The sequence below is a fragment of the Lissotriton vulgaris genome, chromosome 2_1 (genome assembly GCF_964263255.1).
Source record: "Lissotriton vulgaris chromosome 2_1, aLisVul1.2, whole genome shotgun sequence".
Taxonomy (NCBI): Eukaryota; Metazoa; Chordata; class Amphibia; order Caudata; family Salamandridae; genus Lissotriton; species Lissotriton vulgaris.
In genome coordinates this window covers 2,135,443,091-2,135,467,757 of record NC_141687.1, presented here as the reverse complement: position 1 = coordinate 2,135,467,757, position 24,667 = coordinate 2,135,443,091, and the positions used below count along the sequence as shown (strand labels likewise).

The window sequence follows — 24,667 nt, the reverse complement described above, 5'->3', positions numbered from 1 at the left end:
ACCGTTCATTCTAGAGACCGATGCTTCACAGTACGCTCTTGGGGGAGTGTTGTCTCAAAGACATCCTTCTACAGGACAGCTGCATCCCGTGGCATATTACTCGAAGAAGCTCTCTCCCTGTGAAGTTAACTACACTATTACAGACAAAGAACTTCTTGCCATTAAGAGAGCATGCGAAGAGTGGAGGCATTATCTTCTGGGGGCCTTGCATACGGTGGAGATCATTACAGATCACCGTAATTTGTTGTTTTTAAAGACGGCTAAAGCACTGACCCCTCGCCAGCTGAGGTGGACTCTCTTCTTTTCCGACTTCGATTTCGTGATCAAGTTCAGACCTGGAACGCGAAATGGGAAGGCTGATGCCCTCTCGCGGCTTGGAGAAGAAGAGACGGCTGCCCCCTCAGACCCACCGTCCATCCTTAAAGAGACACACATTCAAGATGACATTATAGCCTTGATTACCTCCAAGGATTTTCTGGAGGATTGTAAAGTTGCCCTTTCTGTTCTTGATGTTGCTTCCTGGATACAAGAAGATCCAACACATCGCTGTGTGAAAGACCAACTTGCATACCATTATCATGCATTGTACATCCCCCAAAGTGGGTTACAACTACAAGTGTTACAATGGGCTCACGATTCAGTACTAGGCGGACACATGGGTATACATAAAACCATTGCCACAGTGGAACGATCTTTTTGGTGGCCTAGTCTTAGAGCCGACGTGACAGAATACGTCAAGAACTGTGCTGTTTGCGCTCAAGGGAAGTCTAGTCATGCGAAACCTTCAGGTCTCTTACAACCGTTGCCGATACCACCTAAACCCTGGCATACTGTGTCTATGGATTTCATTGTGGAAATGCCCCCGTGTGAAGGCCAAACTGTTATTTTGGTGATAGTTGACCACCTCACGAAAATGGGTCATTTTATATCCTTGCCAGGTCTACCCTCTTCATTGGTATTGGCCAAGGTGTTCCTGCAACAGGTCGTGCGGCTGCATGGCTTACCGAGTGTGTTGATCACGGATCGTGGAACGCAATTCACTTCCCATTTCTGGAAAGCCTTATGTACATTGCTCCAAATCGATGCACGCCTCTCCTCTAGTTTCCATCCGCAAACGGATGGAAAAACGGAAAGGCTCAACCAAACCCTTGAGCAATACCTTCGTTGTTTCACTTTGCAAAGCACAACCGACTGGACCACCCTTTTGTGGTTGGCGGAGTTCGCCTACAACAATGCGGTACACTCTACCTTAGGATGTTCCCCGTTCTTTTGTTTATATGGTTTACATCCTAACATGCTTCCCTTTGAGTGGCCGGCCACATCATTGGTTCCTACTGTTCAGGAACATCACGCTCATCTCCGGGCTGTTTTGATTGATGCTAGACATTGCTTGGAGAATGCTCAAAAGGCCCAGAAGCGTTATGCAGACACTCATCGTTCCTTGGAACCTGAGTATAAGGTTGGGGATAAAGTGTGGCTATCTACACGGAACCTGAAATTGAAAGGGATCAGTAAATTGAAGCCGAAGTTCATAGGTCCCTACGGTATCTGTGAAGTGATAAATCCTGTGGCCATGAAGCTTTCTCTTCCTCTGTCATGGTCCATACATCCTGTGTTTCATGTGTCACTTCTTCGCCCTTGTCTGCCTGATGTTCGGGTGCCGGTCCGCCCTCCACCTCTGGAGGTAGAAGGTCAGGAGGAGTACGAAGTTGCAGCTATCCTTGACTCCCGGATGGTGCGAGGTAGGATACAATACCTGGTGGATTGGAAAGGTTTTGGCCCTGAGGACCGTACCTGGGAACCGGTTGCCAATCTACATTGTCCTGACTTATTGGCAGTGTTTCATGATACCTACCCTGGGAAACCTGGTCGTCCGCCGGGACGGCGGTCCTCGAGAGGGGGTACTGTAGCGATCACCCAAAATGGCACAAGAAGGAAAAAGTGCATTTTCGTCATGATTCCCAAATGGAGAAACTACAGGTCCCAGAAAGCAAAGCGGCGCCAGGAACCAGGAAAGTGGGCGGACACTATATAGGTTCCTCCCTATCACTGGACCGGTGCTTGTCAATGAAGTTCCAGAGCCTGTTTTGTTTACCTTCTTGTGAATGCCTGTTCCTACGAGCCGTCAGGGTGTGCGGAGAGATTGGCTTTTTCGTGTGTCACTTAGCCAACGAGGAACCAGCGTGACCAAACGTCTTGGAGAGCCCACCGCCGACCAAGAGCCAGCGCGGTCAGACTACGTGGAGAAACCCTCGCAGACCAAGAGCCAGCGCGGTCAGATTCCGTGGAGAAACCCTCGCAGACCAAGAGCCAGCGCGGTCAGACTCCGTGGAGTGTTTAGCGCTGTTCCAGAGTCAGCGCGGGCAGAGTATTCATACGCGCCTCTCTGGAAGAACAAGCCTGAAGGATTCCCGTCCTCGTGAAATTGCACAAGCCGAGATCTTCTCACAGCAAGTATTACAGGGAGAGCGGGATTGCTTCCATAATTTCTTTTGTGTTTCACAGTATTACTGTTGTCCCCGTATTGCCGCCTCACCATTTGAAAACCCTACGTGCGGGGGGAAGTCTGGTTACCCTGTGCCCTCCAGACGCAGGGGATAAGAGGAAGTTTGCTCTTTTGTTTAACTCTTTGTCCACACGAAGTAGGGTGGTGATTATAAGACGTGCTGTTAACGTCTAATCTGAAATCCGCTACCAGTTCAGTACTTAGTCGAGGTGAATGATCTTATTGAGAAGTGACGTAACTTCTTGTACTTTCTTAGCAAAACTATGTGGTTCTGATTATCATGGGATCTATACCGAGAGAAGGATCTTGTTGAGAAGTGACGTAACTTCTTGTACTTTATTAGCAAAACTATGTGGTTCTGATTATCATGGGATCTATACCGAGAGAAGAATAGATCTCGGTAGGTTTAACGATAAAGGGAAAAGGCGGGGAGGACAACAACCGCATGATTACTAAGAGCCTGTTGTCTTTCTTTTCATCCTCTTACAGTACTGTCGACCCCTGTGTCTACTATGGTAGTGTGTATCTGAAGCATTCGAAGAACCCTAGACGTCCTCTGCCCATTCACCTCGCGGCCTCTTTCCTGATTCCCTTAAACAGTGGTGGAGTACCCATTGTTGAGGTATTACGGAGAGAGGCTTTGAGGACTATCTTCTTATCGTCCCCGCTGGTCTTTGGAATAAGGTTAGTGGCGCATGCGTGTTCTTTCGCTGCTTGTAATCACGACAACCTGCCTTCAATAAAGCAGCCTTTTTCATACTTATAGGGCGTTTTGTGGTCTGTGCTGCCCCCCCCTTTAGCCCAATGGGGCTTTGGGGGTAGCAGCCGGCTGCAGGGAGGCTTGCCCCCGCCCCGGGGTTTTGGGCCAGTTGTGTGCTCGTTGGGCAACCTTTTTGGGCTGGGGGAGCGGATTTTATAAGCAGACATTTTGTTTGTCATGTCACCAACTATTGTTAGATGACAGCAGCCCGTTTAAGCTTGGGGTAGGCAGGGAGTTTTGAAAGTGTTTCCCACCCGCTCTCCCTTTCGGTTGGATGGGGGGGGGGGGATTTTGGTGTACCCAAAATAGTAATGGAGATGGTTGGCAGCTTTGTTGAACACAGGTGCGCTAAGGAGGAAGTTGTACTTTGTTGTTGCTTGAAGCAGGTGCGTGGCTTGTGGAAAATAGTTTTATATGTGTACAGGTTAGGTTTATGGTTGGGAACAAGTTACTCTGGAAGCAGGCAATAAGGGGAAGTTGACACAGGAAATGCTAAGTTAGGCAGATGTTTTCGGACGCAAGTAAGAGGTCACTAGATTATTGCAAGGAAAGGAAAAAGGGGAAACCTTAGGGGTGGGGGCAGGAGGCAAGGTAGCTGAATAAATGTATAGCGAGGTTTAGTTTTGTACGGCAAAGGCCAAGGAACATGTTTGTGAAGTGACCCTGTCTTTAATAAAGCAGCCTTTTTCACACATATAGAGAGTTTTGTGGTCTGTGCTGCGCCCCCCTCTGGCCCAAAGCGAACATATGCTAACATTTTACACACCCTTGACTCATTTTAAATAGTCTAGGACGATGCTACTGACAGCACCAGTGTCTTCCCACACTCGTGTTTTGTCTGCAGCTCTGAAAGTCAGTTCATGGCAGACGAAGCAGGGAGGAGAAGTGCAGGCACAGACAGCAGTGTCCCCTGCTCTGAGGCAGGCTGCCGCACAACCCACCCTCTCTGTACATGTGGCTCTGCTGCGAGGAAGGATGGAGCCAGCTAACTGATTGGAAGGGGGAGGGAGAGGAGAGAGTGGGATGGAGGAGAGGTGAAAAGACACGACAATAAAAGCCAAACAAAATCTGCGCAGCATTCGTGAAACGGGCGTCGCGCTGATAGGGTATGTCCACAATTTGTTTAAAACAAGTGACGCGCTGCTTGGAAAGTGTAAGCGCGCATGGCGGGCTGAATGTTGCAGGAAAGTATGTCGATCCTGGAGTAGGAAAAACTCATTAAAGAAAGTAGTGCTTACAGACTAAATAAGACAAATACAAGAGTCCCTTTTCCTTAATACGCAAGGAGAAAATCTCTACAGGTCTTGCATGAATAGTAAATCGAAGTCCAGTAGGGTATAACGTGGAGTCTCACAGTAGATCAACAAATTTACAGCTGTATGATATCGACACCTAAACACATTCTCAACATTATGCAGTAAATCGCAATAAGGGCAGGAGAGCAAGAAAAACAGATTTCTATTTCTTATTTTATTTATCCCACTTTTCTTTGTATATTATTAAATCACATTTATAAAAACATCATCATATTTATTAAAAAAACATAATACAGAATAAAACAATTCATGTTCTAGGAAGAAAATGTTGTCGACGCGGCGTTCGGTGAGTGAAATCGTCACCTTCTTCAGGACACTATTTTCATTTTAAAAACAATCTAAATCAAAGAAGAATATAAAACATATATTATAGCCACAGCTGACTTGGCTCTTCACATCAATATTTGTATTAATTATTCTACTACTCCCAGCCTACTGCCCTTAATTCCTTTACATCTTGTTGAATTTTCATCATCATTGTTTTATTATAACTATCCAGAGCATTTCTTTTGACCATCTACTTTCTAACAATGAACACAACAGTATTCCTGCTTGCGGTCCCTTTCGTCATCATACATAAGCTTTGGTCACATTCACATAGACTATATAATTCTATTGTTCTATCTATACATTCATTAACACTCTAGAGAATTTTTTTTGTATACAGTATAATAATGCTAATTAAAAAATATCTATCTAAACACGAGTCATGCCTAACCTCTACTCATTATACATCTACCCAACTATTTTAGTATTTGTTGATCCATGGATTCTCTTATTACGTTACCCTAAAGTCGGGTGGTGCCAACAAAATGACATATCCACAAGCATATATCAACCTACCTAAATTGGTTTATTGATTTGGCTGTATTCAATCAGCTTGAAATGTTGTTGCAGAATGATCAACTTAGTTTCTTAAGAAGTTGTTCTAAAACATGAAGAGGATTTAAATTAGTTTGTTCATTTCCAGATATTTACCCCCTTCTTTTCCCGTATCAATTCAGTGTTTGTTAAAATGTGGTGATTGGCTCTCAGTTTGGTTTTAACACCTCAACTGTGGACCTCTTACTCCCGTATTTATTCATGATATTTGCCCGAAATGTTGGGCGAAGCTAAACAGAGGACACTAAAAAACCATAACAGGGGGCTAATTCATTTCCAATTTTAATTTGTTAGCCAACTGCATATGTATCTGTCCTTTAAATAACTGTACCTCAAATTAAAACTTCATCGGTATCTAGTCATTTAGGCTGGAGTTTTCCAGATTTGCTTTTTCTTTCAATGATATGGGGTATCGCCACCTATCAAAGGATGAATTTAAACGCAATGAAATCTCTTTAGAATGTGGGTCTAGTTTAAATCGCCCATAGTTGAATTCACTTTTAGTTTATTAATTCTTACCTCTAAGTACCTTGGATTTTGAATTTCAAGTATATCTTGTTATAAGGTAAGTACTGTCACTTTACTTCCTCTTCCTTTGGTAGAAAAACCTCCAACTACCCAAAAAATATTTTTTACGGATATAATTTTTACTATGGATTTTATTTCTATCCCTCCATCCTGTCTTCTGATTTAATTAGTGGATTCAAACCTATATATAAATGTCTAGATGTTACCAGGACGGCCAGGTCACCCTTAGTCTCACTGCAGGGATTAAATAGATGGTATTAGTTTATCTAAGTCTAATTTCATTCTTATTTGCTGTTTATATATTGCTGCATCACCTCTCTGCTCTTACCTTAGGGGTGAAGTGTCTGGACTTAAAATACAATTGTTCTTCAGAGTTGTTGATGCTTGAGTTCCTTTTATCAACCTACAATTAAACTAGGTCATCTATTACTGGAGGGTCCCCTTAGACTAAGTAAGACATACTGTGCGACAACAGAAGTAACAAGGCTACTAGCCATGGGAGGTTACAAATGAAGACAAGGCGGTACTAAGGAGGGACTAACAAGCTGATTACTGAATCAGAAGCCTGCATTTACGAAGGACAAAGACACAAGCCAATGAAAAATATGGGCAGAGTGTGGCCGGAGCTTCAAGTCCATGCTCTAATACTGCATGCCTCGCAGAGCAGCATATGCATGCTCAGGGCATGCTCTAGGGTGGTGCGACCAGTGCCACCGCACTGGGTGCTAACTTCGGGTGGGGGCATCCTATTTGCAAGTATATTATTGTTTTACAATCACCTGCTGTGGCGTTCTTGGCCTCCAGACATTTTCAGGCAACAATATAAATGCCAAGATAACTTCTGTGATTAATGTTTTTCCTGGAGCAAGATGAGTTTTGTCTAGTGGAAGTTTTGACTCGTCCAATGGTAGTGCAGAGGGTTAGTTTAAAGTCTTTCTTCATCCTAATGTTGCAAAAAGTGTTCATTTGGATAGAAATCAAATCTGATGATTAAAGAGAACTCCCAAACATGGTGTTAAGTTTTACAATCTGAGTTTGTGGTTCTCCAGACCAAGCACGGTTAAACTGTACTACCTACCAGTATAGATGACATGTGATGTGACTCCTACAATCTTGTAGTTCTGCCTAACGTAACATTTCCCATACACTGATTTACACATGTATGATTGATTGTCTATGTGTAGTGTGTGAGGTAAAATGCTCTTACACCCTTCACTGGTATGAGTGGCAGCAGAACTAGAAAACTAATTAAACGCATCTGGGAGAGAGTGGCTATGGAGACTGAAGGGGTACTGTTAAAGAGTGGTAGTCATGGAATCCGTGGTGGATGCAGTCATTGGGGGGCGCCAACAAATATTGTCGCACTGGGAGCCACCTGCGATAAAGCCAGCCCTATGCGCGCTAACTCTACTCTCAACCTAAAAATGAAGTACATTTTAATAAATTATTTGATAACAAAATGGCAGAAATCCAAACAGTAGTACTGGAGTTCTGAATTTTTAAAGTTTAAAGAATAACATTGTGCCTAAAAGTTCAAAACACGAGACTGGGGCAAAGTTGCACGTTATAGTCGACCGCGATGGAGCACAGGTCAGATACCTGAAGTGGATTTAGCCAAGTCTCCGCTTCGCTTCGGACTTAGAAGAAAAATGTCTGGCATGGTAAAGTTCAATGGGGCTAGACAGCTGGCGGTGTTTGAGGAGCATGCATCATCATAGGGGAGCTACTGGCGGTAATCATGGTGAAGAATCCTTCATTCGTCGGTCTCTATTTTGAAGTTGAAGATCTTCAGCAAGACGAAGCTGCAGGCTCTAGCCGACGACAGCTCCGCAAGGCCAGACAACCCTTCTGCAGGTAGCACTCAACAGGATTTACTGATGTGGAGAAGAACTTAGTTGTCGCTGCAGCGAAGTCAAGCCAACAGGAGATGCACCTTGGGCGGATTGATGAGCAGGTAGGTCCTAGTCTCATTTTCTATGTTATTTTGATTTGTATAACGCACTAATCACCCAAGAGGCTATCCAGTCGCTTGAGAAGGTGTGTAAGTGTGAGGTCCCCAAGGTGCCTATGTGAAGAGCCAGGTCTTCAGCTTCTTGGTGAACTCAAGAAGTGAGCAGGAGGATTTGATGTGTTGAGGAAGTACAGTCCATGTCCTGGAGGTGATGTAGTAGAATGAGCAACTTCCAGTTTTGCTTTTGTGGATGCAGGGAATGTGTTTTATTGAGAGTGAGGCAGAGCGCAGCTGTCTGGTGCATTGGCAACAGTATATGCGGCTGTAATCTGGTCCTGTGATATGTAGGGCTTTGTAAGTGTGCATGAGAAGTTTGAATTGGCTGTGCTTTTGAATGGGAAGCCAGTTAAGCCACTTAAGGTGCAGTGTGATGTTGGAGCGGCATGGGAGGTGGGGTAGGAGTCTTGCAGCAGTGTTCTGAATGGTTTGGAGTCTGTGTAGAAGTTGTTTGGAGATTCAAGTGTAGTGTTACCGTAACCCAGCCTGCTGGTGATCAAAGCTTGCATGACTGTCTTTATGGTGTTCTGAGGAAACCATTTAAAGATCTTGCTTAGAATGCGTAGGATGTGGAAGAAGGATGTGCACATTGTGTTGACTTGAGCCGTCATGCTTAGCTTTTCGTTTAGGATGATCCCTAGATTTCTCGAGTGGTCTATTGGTGTGGATGTAGGTCCTAGCTCCGATGGCCACCAGATTGAGTCCCATGTTGCCAAAGACCAGTATTTCTGTCTTGTCAGAGTTGAGCTGGAGGCAGTTGATTTGCATCCAGTGTGCTACCATTGTCATGCAGCAGGCAAAGTTGTTCCTGGTGGTGGTTGTTTTGTCCTTCAGAGAGAGGATGAGTTGGGTGTCATCTGCGTAGGAGATGACGGTGATGTCTTGTGATTGGATGATGTCGGCCAGCGGTGTCATGTATATGCTGAAAAGTGTACGGCTGAGGGATGATCCCAGTGGGACTCCGCATATCAATCTCTTGGTCTCTGATGTGAAGGGTGACAGCCTGACCATTTGGGTTCTTCCTGTGAGGAAGGAACACATCCATTTCAGAGCAGATCCTTGTATGCCAATCATGTGGAGTCTTCTGATGAGGGTGTTATGGGAGACCTGGGGTGCGTGTTGGCTATTTTGCACTGAATTGAGATCAGTTTTAAATTTGTTTAAACTTGCCTGTTTTATCTGCCTTTGCACACTTGTGGGCTTACTTTTGTTGCCCTTCTGCTTCGGGCAGCCTTTGCTTTTCCTGCTGGGGACTCTGCCAATAGCTCCATTAATGGCTTGAGCAAGAGGAAGGGCTTGAGTGAGAGCAAGAGGAAGTGACGAGCAGGGAGCGGTTGGCCGCGTTTGCGCCCCAGCTTATATCGCACTCCTACCTCGGTTACCCCGCTGCCCTGCTACAGGTCCAGTCCCAGACCAAGTATGACTGAGGTGGCTGGGGGTGGGGTACAGGAGCCATAGAGGAGCAGGCCGGACCGCCACCTGATCCGCAGCCGAATCGCCTGTACTGTACTGCTGCTGTTTGTAAGGCAAGTGACTAGAGATGGGCGTTGAGGCCAGAGCTGTCAAAATCACCAAAACGCTATCGGAGGATGGGGAGGAGTAGCACGTTGCAGCAATTTGTCGGTCACTGCCCATTCTTTGCCCCGGCCCTCCACAGCTTCCAAACTACAACTGCCCAGCATTCGGAAGAAGGCTCTGGCACCCCCTCCCCCTGGCCAGAAAAACATTTTCGGGACCGCGATTGCGGCTGCAGAGAACCAACGGCTGCAGAGAGAGGCCATTGGAGGCCCCCTCCCTGACCAGATATTATTTCTGAGATCGCAAGTGTGGCCACTGACAGTCATCGGCCGCAGAGAGCGCCCCCCGGAGACCTACGGAGGCGGCCCGATTAGTACGGGTGCGGACTCAACGATAGGAGCCAACCATGGAAACCTTCAGAGAAAACATACCCATCTGTAGAGTGAATCTTCAATTCTCATATATGATCCGGCTCCTGAAGATGAACAAGAAAGGAAACTATCTACGGATTAAACAAAAGGAGCCCCCAGAAACTAAAACTAGAAAAAGCAGCGGAGATAACACCCTCAATATCAGTAAATGAATTTACCCTACCAGACATAAATCTTAATTCAGCTCTTCCCTCAGTGGTCTTAAAACCAACAAAGGAGACTTTGCTAATATGTAACAGTATTCCTAGTCTCACCTCTGACCAAATAGAAAATCTTTTTTAGTCACGAGATTTTCTGTTTTCACTCACCTAATAGACAAAATTATATATTCTGTGCACTTTTTATTCACCAAAACATTCTAGAATCTATATTAGCTCTAATGGAAAACTACATGGATAACTCTGAACTCCAACTGGTATTCTCCAATATCTATTAGATAAAAAGAGCAAAAAACAATTTAACCAAAATCAACAAATTCCACCATGAAAATCAGAAAAAAACAAATGAGGAAACAGTACAAAGTTTGGGACTCTTTCCACCAACTGAATTTAACCCTACAGTTAGGTTTCAAAGGGGGGTGAAGACAGATAGGGCTACAGGTAATAAAGACTTAACTAAAGAGCCACTCAATGACAAAATGTGTTCACTCCGGAAATTATTTAAGGATTCTTCAAGTGATATCAATATCAAAGAAGGTATTTAATTTTTTCCAATCTTTGACCAGAAAAGAAGTCAAGACTTGACAAATCAAACACTTGGTAAAGAGGCAACAGTCACTACTAAATCTCAGACTTCATCAGAGAGAGGATTACAGTAAAAGCATAAGGGAAAGAGAAACAAAACTCACTGTAAATGTAAAGGGCATAAAAAGAGAGTAAAACATACACACTCTCTCAGCAATCAACATGGAAAATAAAATTCCCACTCTTTACATCCCCAGAAAGGGAAACGGAGAATAAGGCTCAACTCTCAAAATCTCCAGAGATCACCTTAATAAAAGACCAGCTACCACCTTCGTACAATACTAACAATCTCTCGTCGCAATTACATCCTCTTGCATCTAACTTTATTATAGATAACTCAGATGATCTCCTTCTAGTGAACATTTTAGGTACCAAAGGTCATTTCCCCCCAGGAAATCCAAAAGAAAAAGAGAAGCCGATTGTCCCTTGTATCCTAGACTTAACCGATCTGTTTCCTTTAGGAAAAGCTCCCCTAAACCGTGGGAGAATAGTAAACCTGCTTCAGAAAATAGATCTACTCCATTCTTTTACGCCTTCAGAAATAAAACTAGTGGCCTTTCCAAATCAGTCCCAGTATACAACGGCAAATGTTGAATTCTGGTCGATTGTGATACCCTAAATTATCCTAAGAGAGAAGGATACTATCAATAAAAAAGGATATGATTTTGTCGAAATTAAGGAAAACTCAAAATGGCAAACAAATCAAAAGGTAAAGGTAGATACTAAGATCACTTGCCATAACCTCATTTGCCACAGCGCAGGAGCCCAAACGAATGCTTCTGAAGGATCATTAATCATCTCCATAAAAAAGCAGTGCAACGAATTCTGGACCACACCGAAAAGAATTGTAGGTCTCAGTCCCACAATCTCTCTTGGTCTTATATATCTAAAACCCTGAACAGTCACAAGCAGGGTAAGGCGAACAAGCTACCCATTTATTAGATCTTTAAGCATTGCTTCATGGAACACAGCTGAGAAGGACCCTAGAAAACTAGCTCTGATTCTGGAAAACTCACTGTCGATAGTGACCTTGCAAGAAACATGGGCACTAGCATCCTTGATCAAAAAGATGATATAATATATATCTCCCGGCATAGGCTGTGAGAGGGAGTCACGAAAAATGAGTCCTTGCAATTCTATTGAAAGAAGATATATTCTGGGATCACGAAGTAGTCAATATGTGTTTGCCGAATATCCAAAGTATAAAGATGAAGTGTATAGGAACGAGAATCCGACTCCATTCATGAAAAAGATTTCCATTGGTAATAATAACATGGGACTTTAATGGAAACATTTCTAATACTTTACTGACTGAATGCGGCACTCATGCACATGAGGAAATGTTGTCAATCCCATCACCGCTATTCCCTACGAAGGCCAAAGCTTATAAAAGAGGGAAATGCAGGTTGCCTCAGAGACTGCTTCTAATGGAATCATACAAAATGGAAGACTAGAAGGGGATATTGGTGCCGTTTACACCAGAAAGGGGTCATTTAGTTGCTCCATTCATGACTATGTAATTTGCAGTTGTGACCTTTTTGGGAAAATGCAAATCCTGAATTTTAAAAACACAAAGGAAAGTGATCACGCAATTTTATTTTTGGCAACTGAGATCCCTTTGCAATTCTCTGATACATGGTCCCTATCTCATCAGAACGAAACCGTAGAAGTCGATTCAAGAAACGGGCAGATAAAATGGAACTCTAAAGCAATTGCAAAAATGAATTCTGCTATCATTACCTCATTACTGATCAATGGAAGCACAGTTGCCAACCCAATTACAGTTTACGAGGATACAGTTACCGAGATATTGGACTCTCTGACCGGCCGCACAGCGAGGTGTGGTGTGTGTAGCGGTCACTCAGTCCTAAAGCATTCAGACTGCATAACTTCTAATTTAAACAACTTGATCAGACTGCAATTTCTAAAATACTCTGGAGTCAGAAAGAAAGATTGCAAAGCTGAAAAAAGCAGCAACAACAGAAGGAAAAAATCAGAAGTGCATAAAATGATAAAAACTGGGTGGATATTCAAACTGCAGTAAACCGAAAAAATAGTAAGGAGTTCTGGAGGATAGTAGCAGAAGCAACAGGTACAAGGAAAAATCTCCACTCTTCTCCAGTTTCCCCTTCAGAGTGGGAAAAGGATCTCTTTGAGCTCTATAAACCAAATTTTTACGGCTTGGCAAAACCAATACAATCTTGGCCCAGAAAGGAGAAAAAACTTCATCACGCATTAGCACAATCAGGGAAATAAATAACACTACACATAACGGCAGCAAGATAACTGTAGCAACAGGCCCAGATAAACTCTCCATTAAAGTTCAACAAAGTAATTTCGAAGACTGGAGCAAGTTTTTGGCCCCTTTATTTTCCCACTGTCTTTCTACCAGGAGAATCCTAAAAACATGGCAGGGGAGGATCGTGGTTCCCATCCTGAAAAAAGTATCCCGACTGTCGCCCAACAACTACCGATAGCCCTACTGGACGTTATTGGGAAGATTTTTGCAACATGCATGTAGGAACACCTGGAAGACTGGGCATTCTGCACAGGAGTGAAACCAACGACTCAGGCTAGCTTTCGACCAAAGCATTCTGTAACAGATAATATTGCAGTCCTGCAAGCAGTCATAGATACATTTGTAGTAACGAAGCAGCAGGTTGTTTACTGTGTCTATGTTGATTTTACCACTGCCTTTGATCATGTAGACAGGCTAACCCTTTGGTCTAAGTTATGTGACATTTTTCTCATTATTTTCTTCCAGTAGTCAGCAATTTTAGGGCAGTGCCATATGGTATGAAAAAAGGTACCTTCTTCCACGCAACCTCTAAGCCAATATGGATGTGACGTTCTACCCATCTTGCATAGAATATATTTAGTGTAGTAGGTGCGATCCAGGATTTTAATTTGTATTAATCTGAGGCGCGAGGGTATGCCCACCTCTCCTGGCGAGGCCAGCGCCTCCTGCCATTCTGTGTCATCAAGGTCGCCTAAGTCGCGGGTCCATTTGTCCCTGAGCGACATCGTGGGATCCGTGTGGATATTAACTAATTTACGATAAGTGTATGATGTAGCCAGCTTTTGCATGTAGTCCGTCAGCAGCCTGTCCTCCAAAGGGGAAGCCTCAGGCACCTCGGTACCGCACGGTATGGCCGCGAGTAGTGCATGTTTTATCTGTGTGTAGAGAAACATTTCTGAAGGTGCAAGTTTGTATTGTTGCTGGAGACGTTGAAATGTGACTACGTCTCCCTTAGACCACATGTCGCCCACTGTGGAAGTGCCTATGGTGTCCCATTGCTAAAAGCCCTTGCTATTCCGAAGTAGCCCCAACCTCTTAGTGCCCCAGAGAGGAGTACGTTGGGTGTAGACCCCATGCCAGCCCAATTTTGCCTGCGCTGCATGCCATTTGGTGACTGTGTGTTTTGTGGGCCCGATCAGTGTAGAGGTAAGTTCCTTATTATAAAGTGCAGAGAGCATATTTCCTGGCCCTAATAGAAATCTGTCTGCTCTGTATGCAGGGTCTGCTTGCGGGGCATGTATCCACAAATTAATGACCTTTAATTGTGCCGCCCACTAATACAGTTGTATATTTGGGAGTGCTATCCCACCATTGTACCACCCATGGGTCAACTTCTTCTGTGCTATACGCGCTGGTTTGCTACCCCATACCAGGGTAGACACTTGGGCTGCGATTTTCTTGAAATATGCTGGGGATGCAGGGAACCGCATGTTCTCCAGTGCACATAGAAACTGGGGAAGTGCCATCATTTTAAAAAGTGCAGCTTTTCCCAGCAATGCCAGCGGTAACGATTCCCAGTGTGTAACATCTCTCTTTAGACTCTCCAGTGGGGGCATCAGATTTCTTGCGAAAAAGTAATCTGGGTTTGCTGTGATGTTTATGCCTAGATATTTAAATGTGTTGTCCATGACCTGGAGCGGACAGTCAGCAGGGAGTTGCGGTGGGGGGGCGTGTAATATGTACAAAACCGATTTAGACCAGTTTATGGTGTATCCCGATACCCTTCCAAAAATCTCACAGATATTGAGGAGAACCAGTATCGAGCGCCTGGGGGAGGTTACGTATCACAATACAAAATCCACGCACAGGGAGATGCGGTCTTCCCATTCATCTGTCCACCTGAGGCCCTTATTATTGGCTCGCATCTGATCCACGCCGCCAGTGGCTTCAGCACCAGTACAGGGAGATGTGGTCTTCCCATTCATCTGTCCACCTGAGGCCCCTTATTATTGGCTCCCATCTGATCCACGCCACCAGTGGCTTCAGCACCAGGGCAAAGAGCAGCGGAGACAGGGGACAGCCCTGGCGTGTCCCCCTTGCAAGTGGAAAATCATCAGAGATGTGCCCGTTGGCCGTAACGTGTGCTATTGATTTAGTGTACAGGAGGCGTATCCACGCGCAAAACCTGGGGCCAAAGCCCAGATAGTGAAGCACTGCGAACAAGAAGGGCCACTCAACCATATCGAAAGCCATCCGTGCATCCAAGGATAGCACGACAGCTGGTTCTTGAAGATACGGGATTCAGGCCATTACCCCATGTAAGCGCCTCAGGTTCAGTGTCGTATTTCTGCCCAGCATAAAACCAGACTGGTCTTCATGTTTCAGGGTCGTTAGATGCGGTGTTAGCCTAATCTCCAGTAATTTCGTGAGGATTTTAGATTCCACATTTATCAGCGATTTCGGGCGGTATGAGGTACATTCTACCGAAGTCTTCCCTGGTTTAGGAATTGGCTCTATAGTAGCTAATCGCTGATCGAGCGGTAATTCACCCATCTCCAGGCTATCAGAGTACATGCGAAGTAGGTGTGGGGCAATAGTGCTCGCCGCCATCTTGTAAAGCTCAATAGGCATACCATTGGGTCACACCGCTTTGCCAGATTGTAATGATCGGATTGTGACTTGTAGTTCTTCCACCGTGAGGTCCGCCTCCAACTCGAGGGCCGGCTCCAGGGTGAGCCTAGGCATTGCTATGTCTTTAATATAGGTCAATGCTTCCTCCATTGTCATCGTGGACGATGAGGTGTACACTTTCTGGTAGTGTCGTGCTAGTGTGCGGATTATCAGTCATGGGTGCGTCGTCATCTGCCCTTCCTCCGTCTGAATCTTTGCTATCCCTGTGTTACCCCGCTCCCTCTTCGAGCCATGCCAGAAGCTTTCCGGCTTTGTCTCTGGTTTTAGTCTAGTCAAATTAGTTCAAAAAATGGGCTAACCTAGAACTAATTGAAAACAATTTCTGTGAGTGGATTCTTATTGAAAATTTCCCATAGAAAACAATGGTGAAAAGTCTACCACTCTATCATGACGCGTTAATCCAATATGGCAGATTTTTCAAAATGGCTGCCCATTATTTGAGATATAGGGTATAACTGTTTATATGCCCATGTGTGGTATCATTTTATATGTTTTTAGGGACGAGAAAGTCAAAAACAACATCAAAAATTGTTTCTGATGACAATAATATCAAATAATCGCGAAATATGTCAGATAGACAAAGTTTGTATACATTTTTCATTGACTTATATGACAAAGTGTGAATGAACGTAAATACAATTAACTTTTGAAATAAAAAGTTTGCTATTGTTTTGTAACTTTGTTGTTATTGTTTGTTTTTTTGTTAATCAAAAATGTTTCATTTATGTGTAACAGGTTCTTGCAAGTTGCTGTGAGATACAGTGAAAATGGACTTAGAAAAGTGTTTCATTTGTGATGTGGTGTTTCAAGAAGATGACGATGTATCTGTACTCACTGAAAGAGGAGTGACTGAAATTCAAAAAACATGCAAGGAGAAAAAAATATCTTCAAGTTTCACGTTTGTGTTGGGCAGAAAGTTCACAAGAAATGTAGAGTGCATTTTGTTAACTTGAAAACTCAGTTCCAGGAGAAAGAATCCGATCCCACAACTTCTCGTGCCACTATAAGGTATTTTCATGGTAAATTGATGATATCTGATAAGTTTATTAGTGTATTTACCTAGCATAAAATCATGTTTCCACTGGGAGACTATTCAAAATAACAAGGGCCATTTTTCTCTCTGCAGGTTAATATACATTTTAGTGTTTATATTTAACATAGAGACTGGAGAGTATGAGCGTCATTCTTTGGCAGAGGCTTATTTTTTTTAAATGTAGTAATTTAAAATTTTCCCAAAATGTATCACTCTCTGCACCACAGTCAATAGTAGTATAATAATTTATGCAGTAGGCGTAGTGTGCATGGTATTGTTCCTTCCTACAGAGAAACAGCCGATCATAATATTTTGGATCATGTACTAGTTCTAATCATATGTTTTGAATACATGCAGCAATGTGAAGGATATTCCAGACTGAAAGTTATACGTAGCTGTATTTTGTTGTTGTTCAGCCTATCCTTGAGAGATAGCATTTAGCCTGCATAATTTTGGCATATGGCTTTTAGCTAATTATGTGACAGCCAGGGTTTTGATTTGCAACAAGGGGTGGTGAGGGACAGAGTCTCTGAATTAAGCAGAAAGCTCTCACCCAGTCAAAAGATCAGGGCTAGATCCAACACCGTTTTTTAGCTCACTGCACCATCCCAGTTTCAGAACCTGGCTGTATGCAAATTAGTCTGTTCCTGTCCCAGTGCATGATGGGAACAGGGCAAACCAAACTACAAAAGCCAATTCTTACACTGGGAAGGAAACAAGCTCCCGGGGACCGGTTTCTGGCATTACAGCCGTCTTCGGCCCGGTTTTGATTTGAGCTTACCTAGGCTTCCTAGGCACTTCAGGTGTTGCCAGGGAATGTGAGGCATTGGTAGGGGCTGCATCTGGGTACTTGGGGCTTTGTCTTGGAATTCTGATGCTTTAATTTGTCATTAATCCTGTTCTCTGGCATTTAGAGTTGTGCCAGGAAATGTCAAGAAGTGCCTGTGCATCTGAGCAGTGTTTAGATATCCGAGGTTGTGTTTTGGCATATATGAGAGTCTGCTGAAGCACGTGGAGTATATAGAGATAAGGATGAACATATGCAGCTATTTATGGACATGGAAGTTCTTGTGGTGGCAATCATATGTTTGAGGTTACACATAGAAATATGAGGAGCCTTGAATGACTAGGCTTTCTCCCTCTTGTACCCAGGAAAAAGAAGTGGACTCCAAGTACAATACTACCTCCTGTTCAAATTACATGGATACAACAAGCTACATGGGTTGTAGGACTTTACATCATAAGCCTTTATCATGCATATGTCTTTAACACGCATGCCTTTACCACATATGGTAAGTATAATTAAGGCAAGTAAAACCTATATATAATCTATGAGTAGGCAAATAATTCTACTCTGCCGGTGGAGTTTTGCCCGTTCCGCGTTCCACTTGGAAGAGTTTTTTCTTGTGTGCAGCTCGCCAACGTTAAGTTGGCGAACACCAGCGAGAATGTCCTCTAAAGCTATTTTAGGGCCCTAGAATTCTGGCGAGATTTCCCAACTTGGGCAGTCACGGCTGGCTGCAACAGTTCGTCTTGAGAAAGCTGCCGCCCCTTAGTAGAAATTCGAATCGAATGCCAGTAAGAAGCAGCACCCTCTAGCGCACTGCAAGGTGCAATTTGCACTGATATTATAGCCGGTAACAAGCTCCTGGTGCTAAAAATTAGTGTGACCAGCAGGACTTGCAGATTCCGCCCGCTTGTGGAACTCAACGGAGTCTTGCAGAGTTTTTATGCAACTATGTGGAGTTCCAGGGACCAACTCCTAATATTAACCCTAAAATTACCTTTACCACCCTTTTCCACTACCCATGCCTAAACCCTAAAATTACCATTACCACCCCAAAAAACAAAAAAAAATACCCTTGCAACCCTTTATCACTACTCACTCCTAAACTCTAAAATTACTAGATATACTTACCTTAAATACTTACCATGCATTGTAAAGGCATATGGGTAGTAAAGACACACAAGGTAAAGGCTGCATGGTAAAAGATGCATGGGAATGGCGTTGTATGGTAAAGGCTATTTCGCGCTACAGGAGGCTTTTCCGGAAAGTACTCACCGGACCAGTGGCAAGTGGACCTAGACTGGACTCTTCTATTGGCTTCTGCCTAACACTCTGCCAGTCTCTTTGTGCCTCACTTGTAGCCCTGGGGCACTATAGAAATGTACTCATGGTAGAGTGGGTCTTAAATGAGTAATTCAGAAGGTAAAATCTTTGACCAGGATGAAGCTGGTTTGTGTATCCGACCAGCTCTCCATCGCAGTCAGCCTCAAATTGCGCCTAGGTCCAGGTCTAATGCAACATTTGACTACCACAGGCGCTTTGCGCTTTTTCTAATTAAAACTTTAAAAGTTCATATCTTGGGTGTTGATATCATTTTATTGAAGTTGTACTCTATTTTTCAAATTCGGTATGCGTTGTTATTGTTTAGTATTTTGACTTTATCATGGTTTTGGAACTGAATACTTTATATATTGCCCTGAGTTAAGAATATCTACTCTCTGTCACAGCTACCAGGGGGATGAACTCAGTTAATTTAGTGACTTTGAGGGTTCACCCTGATAAGGGTTGTGATCATTCCTTGAGGTGGATATTCACCTACCCCAAATACTCCAATTTATTACAGGAAGCTGTAAAATAAACCAATGGAGAGACACTGTTGCAACTTTGTAAAGTATATCCTAATTTTATTTAATTCATTAAGCACATTATTTTCCCAAAGCTGTACATTAGCTGCCCCCTCTTCCTTCTTCCCGCTATCCACTTTAATCGCTATCTGCACCTGGATGCACTTAATATCAATGTGACCCTCTCAGCATATAAACAGACAATGCCATGCCACATTCCAGACTAAATAAAGAATCCAGCTTTTCCTCTTTAGTGTGTGTGGTGCCTTTTTGTAGTTGTGATCTTTATTTTTCTCTCCATCACTCACCCGTCCACTCAAGAAGACAGAGACCATGGTATGAAATTACGGTAACTCATATTTATTAAATTCTTTATAACCAATGGAATTTATTCAGCACTTTATAAGACAGTTTTGCATTACATATTATTTTGTTTCTAAAAGCTATCATCGTAAAGATTTTCTTTTAATACAAGCAACATCATTTATTTAAATATACCCTTAATTTGCTCAAATCATATAATCTCTTATTTAAAACAATCGCACACTGCACTTTAATTAGATATTGATATGTGGAATATTGATTCCTATGAGGATCATATAAAGATGAAACCCTAGATGCATCTTTATCATTATAACCAGTCTAAAACTCCCCAGGCCATTTTCCTCACAGGGATACAACAGTAAAGACAGAAAGGGCAAGACACCCTTAGACACAAGGTAACATTTTGGTGCTACATTAATGCTCTTTTTCATGACTGTATAGACGAAGGATGCACCTTAAATATTAACTGTTGATGCTTACTGAGATAAAGTGCCATTTCAATAATTTAAAGGAGCACATTCATGCTGCCTATTCCCCATTGCTACTGACCCTGGGTGTTCTGACTCCCAGAGGTGCACGACAGCAGGGCTTTTGGATGTCTTTCTTTGGGAGATCTACTTTTTTCTTCTGCTATTTCTGTCTTTGTGTTGAGCAGCAATGGAACTTAATGGACAGTTGTTTCTATAGTCTTCTACTAAAGTCTGGCTGTGCACTAAGAAATGAGTTAATCATGCTCCTGACTTTATTCCTTTAGCTCACAACCCAAAACAATAACTCAGTGAGAAGGCATCTATATGAATCAGGTGATAGGTGTAAAGGAGCATATAGCATACCCTTTGACAAAAGTGCATTCTCATTGTACTTCTCAGATACAAATCTCTAACATGACTACAGTATCCTTGCGTTCTGGCTGAGTAGAGGGGATCACAGAGCCATCCTTTTGGTCTTGCACTTCCTTTAGAAATCGCCCTGGTAGGTTCTAATAAAAAGAACCTCCTTCACAGATCAAGATTCGGTTCCAACAATGCTTCAGTAAAAGGTAAGCAAGTGTTCCAAAGAAGACGCCCGGATCATCACACACTCGTTCTTATCATCAGGAGGAGATGCACCAAGTGGCTGAAACATATTAAGGGGGGAACAGAGGTGAAACCAAATATCCCACGTTTATCTCAAGGCCTAACAACAATAGTGTCATCTTGAATGTGTCTTATGGAACATACGCTACTAATGTGATTATCAGGAGGAGGCATGGCCTCACTACGCCCTACACCATATGATCTTAGCTGGAGAAGAAGGGGATCTGCTAGAGAATTACACTAAATATAGGCAAGTATCCAAGAAGGTCATTGAGGAGATAAGGAAGGTACATACTTCAAAGTCAGAAGGATGATATGACCTACAATGAGTCCTTAAGCTAAGGGCCCAGGCAATATGAACACGTTGAGACTGCTAAATAGGCTTGGGAAAGATGGGCAGTTGAGGGAGGATGTCCACTCAGCAAAGCATTCCAAGCATGGAACTTTAGAGGAGCTCCAACAGTGTCAGAGGACAAGAAGGTTGGTCAATTGTCAATCTAAATTCTATTACATCTCCTCAAAGGAACAGAGTCTGGCCTTTAGGAGGCACAAGCTTACATTTCCATGAAATTACGAAAAAACAAATTCCGCCATGACAGCATCAAGCAAATCAATTAAATCACCCCAGAAAATTCTTTTCAGGTCAATCCTGATGATCAGAGCATTGTCGTTTAATGAACCATCACCTATTGATAAACAGAAGCACAGTATTCAACAGAACTGAAAAAACTAGAATGTTTCTTTGTCTTCTTAGCAAAGCTTAACCTAGGTAAGGAAATTGCCTCAATATTCTGCATTTTGATATGAGTAGACCTGCTGTAGGAGAATGAAAGGGACTGTTTATTACCTTTTGCAAAGGCTACAAATGCCCCTTAATCCCCGTTTTAGACAGTAAGAAAATAGAGCTCCTGGTGGTGGTGATTAGTTGAGAAGAAAACCAATTAAACAACCACTCTTGATAGTAAATGCATCTTAACCAAACCGTTCTGGTAGTTTGTGGGCCTCCTTCCGTTCCCCATATTCCACTTAGCGACATTAATGAAAACTAAGAGTTTTTTCCAAACCATAAACCTCAAAGCAAATATTTTATCACATCACAATGTGCTTGACAGACGAATATTATTCATCCTTTTACTATAAAGCACTTAGATCATTGCAAGTGGCCTGAACTAAACCAACTGTGCACGAGATACAATATAAATGTTGTAGTGTCCTAAAACACCAGCATGTAGCAAAGAGTCCTTGTATCACAAAGGCTCATTAAGACCTACAGCGTGTGATGGCCAGGATTTCGTAAGGTGCTTGTAAATAAAACAGAAAATCAACATCAGTTTCACTGAAAGGTCCAGTGTAATGTGCTGCTGATTATAATTCATAGCAGTGTAGCAATGTAATACTTTTGATTAAAAGTGTGAGTTTGGGCATACATTTTATAAAGTATTCCTTTGGAGGAGTCACAGCCATTACAGATCTAATGAAATGGGATCATGTCATAAAATGTCTGACTGAACTCTGTTTTATGCCATGCTATTGAAAGAATAGTCCCCATTCAGTTGTAAAGCCAACAATGAAACACAACACATGGAAAATATTTGAAACTAAAATATATGAAGTATATGTGCTGGGTGTGGAAAGTGATGCTTCTACATCCTGGCGGTATGTATATAACTTTATCACAAAGATGCCATTCCCTGCTGCCTTGGCCTTGTTAATAATTTTCCAGTTTTATGCTACATATTAAATACATTTGATTTTGCAAAGCAATACATATTATTGATTATATTACGTTGTACTCCCATTTTATGGACAGATGGACTACATGGTTTGAAATAAGTGCTATTGTTTTTGTTTTGATGCAATCGGAGCCTGTACAGTCACACTGAAACAATGTAATCGTCACTCGTATGTTAAGAGGGCTACATGCGTGGCACATACTGCAAAGTATGTTCAGCCTGGAAAGCTATGAAATCGCTCAGGTAAGAGGATGTTTTCCTTTCCGATGAATACATGTCAGTTTGCGGAGTGTGGTGCGCCTACGAGCGAATAGGGGGTGGGGTGAAGCAATGATGATGGGAATATTCAGATGGGCAATGGTTAAGGCACCACACTGGTAGTGCTTTAGCAGGGGGTAGGCTCTGTGCTTGATGTGAGCTTATTTATGGGCAGTTCATTCAAAATATATTTGGTGTAGAACATAACTGTGCCCTCCTAAGGAAAAGATGAAGCCAACAGAAAGTTGTGCTACTAATTCAGGAGTGCCCAGGTATGGCAATGGTTCCTCTGGGAGGAGGAGGGGACAGTCTGTGATGGAAGGTTTTGGATTAGGTAACTCTAGAATGGGTCAAGCCTCTGGCTGGCAGAGTCTGGCACTCTCTTTGCCCCTTGCTCTCTTTAGATCTAAAATGAAACTAGGCTCTCAGGTAGCAGGTGGGTCACAGGTCAGGTCACGACTGTTGCGCCACCAACTACATTGTCTAGGGGGTGCGTGCAAGAACAGCAGAGGTGAAACATATCATAATTCCTCTGAGAGTGTAGGGGTCTACTCTCTTCACTGGCCTACCAGACCTAATTGCGTTCCATTCATTTGTTCATGTGCTCACCAGGTCCCTTTGGAAAGCACAGGAAGAGAGTTAATGCCCTGCAAACTAGTGTGAATCTTAATTGTGAATCTGTCTTTGGAGAGATAAGTGGTCACTATGGTGACACTTGAGCGCTGAAATGAAGGTGATATCGCTCTGTTGAATGAGCAGTTTATTCACCATTCCGAGGTATTTGGATGGCAATAGCCCATTTTGTATCGGAAACTTCTATGTAACGAACACTCAAGAGCCACACTCAACGAATGGTGGGTGCACCTTTAATCGCTTACTGAAATGGCTTTTCCGAGCAGGGGAGCCAAAGGAAAGCATGAACAAACAGATGTGCATATGGAAATGTTTGAAGCCCCCGGTGTGATCTTATGTGTCCAGCTCTCTTTCACAAATGTTTAGCTGACCTGGTCACTGGATTCAGGTGACCACAGCCTCTTCCTGTACAGTCAGTGAATTCTATGTACATGTGTGTTCTATGTACCTCAAATAAGCGGGTGGTTGTTACTGCACATAACGAGGAGGATCAACAACCTCGATCGTTGAGTTGTCAGTTTTTCACTCGCCACCATGGCAGAGTGTAGGACCCTGTGGAGTGGTTTGTAAATGTGCCAATAGAAACAAAGTGCACCGTTGATATTCTGGATCCTATATGCCAGACAGACTGCATGGACTGGATTCATCAAACCATACACAGTCTGCCATTGAATATGATAAAATGTGAAGACTAAAATAGTCTTTAACCACCACAGGGAATACTGCTGGGGTATGTTGTCAATTCCTTATTAGTACCTTCAAGACTCTCAGTTAAAGAGTCAATGCTGCTTCAATTTGCTCTGATTGCATCGATTCGGCTTCGCTGCTCTGTGATGTGTAAGGAGGATGAGAAAGCGTCAAGCGGCATCTTTAAAAAATGAGACCCCTGCATGGGAGAGCAAATGCTAGTATGACTAACAGCCTCGCCAACCTGTAGCAAATTATTATTAGCACCACTTTTTAACAAACACATTGCCAGAATGGAGATAGTCCATCAGTATTCAGGGACCCTTAATATAGCGCTTATTGCCAGCTCTATTAATCAACCCTTGCTAGATTAAAACCCTCATATTATAGTTGTGCTTTAAAGTACTAAAGACAGTCAATTACTGCCATTTAGGGACGGTTCACCCGGGCAGCTCTTTTTTTTCTTTTTCTTAAAATACATTTTGTGGTTGAATTCATCATTTCTTCTGTAGGTTGACAGTTCTGCGGGATATTGTCTTGGAAGTATTTGCGTATTTCTGTTTGTCCTTCCTGCGAATGACAAAAACAAAATAACATGTAATTTAACTGTAGTATAATCTACTTCTCACTTCCAAGGGCGGCTACTGATTCTGGAAAGTCGGATATGAAG

The 24,667-nt window shown here is 43.0% G+C and overlaps 1 protein-coding gene across 2 annotated transcripts in view; it reads right to left on the bottom strand.

Moving 5' to 3' along the window:
* Window positions 1-19,625: 19,625 nt before the first annotated feature.
* Window positions 19,626-24,667, bottom strand: part of LOC147733823 (uncharacterized) — a 452,276-nt gene continuing 447,234 nt past the window's right edge. For both annotated transcript variants that reach the window (XM_086958409.1, XM_086958408.1), the window contains one exon: window positions 19,626-24,567. In XM_086958409.1, the coding sequence (XP_086814535.1) occupies window positions 24,495-24,567 (73 nt within the window). In that variant the 3' untranslated portion in view covers window positions 19,626-24,494. The remainder of the gene's footprint in view (window positions 24,568-24,667) is intronic.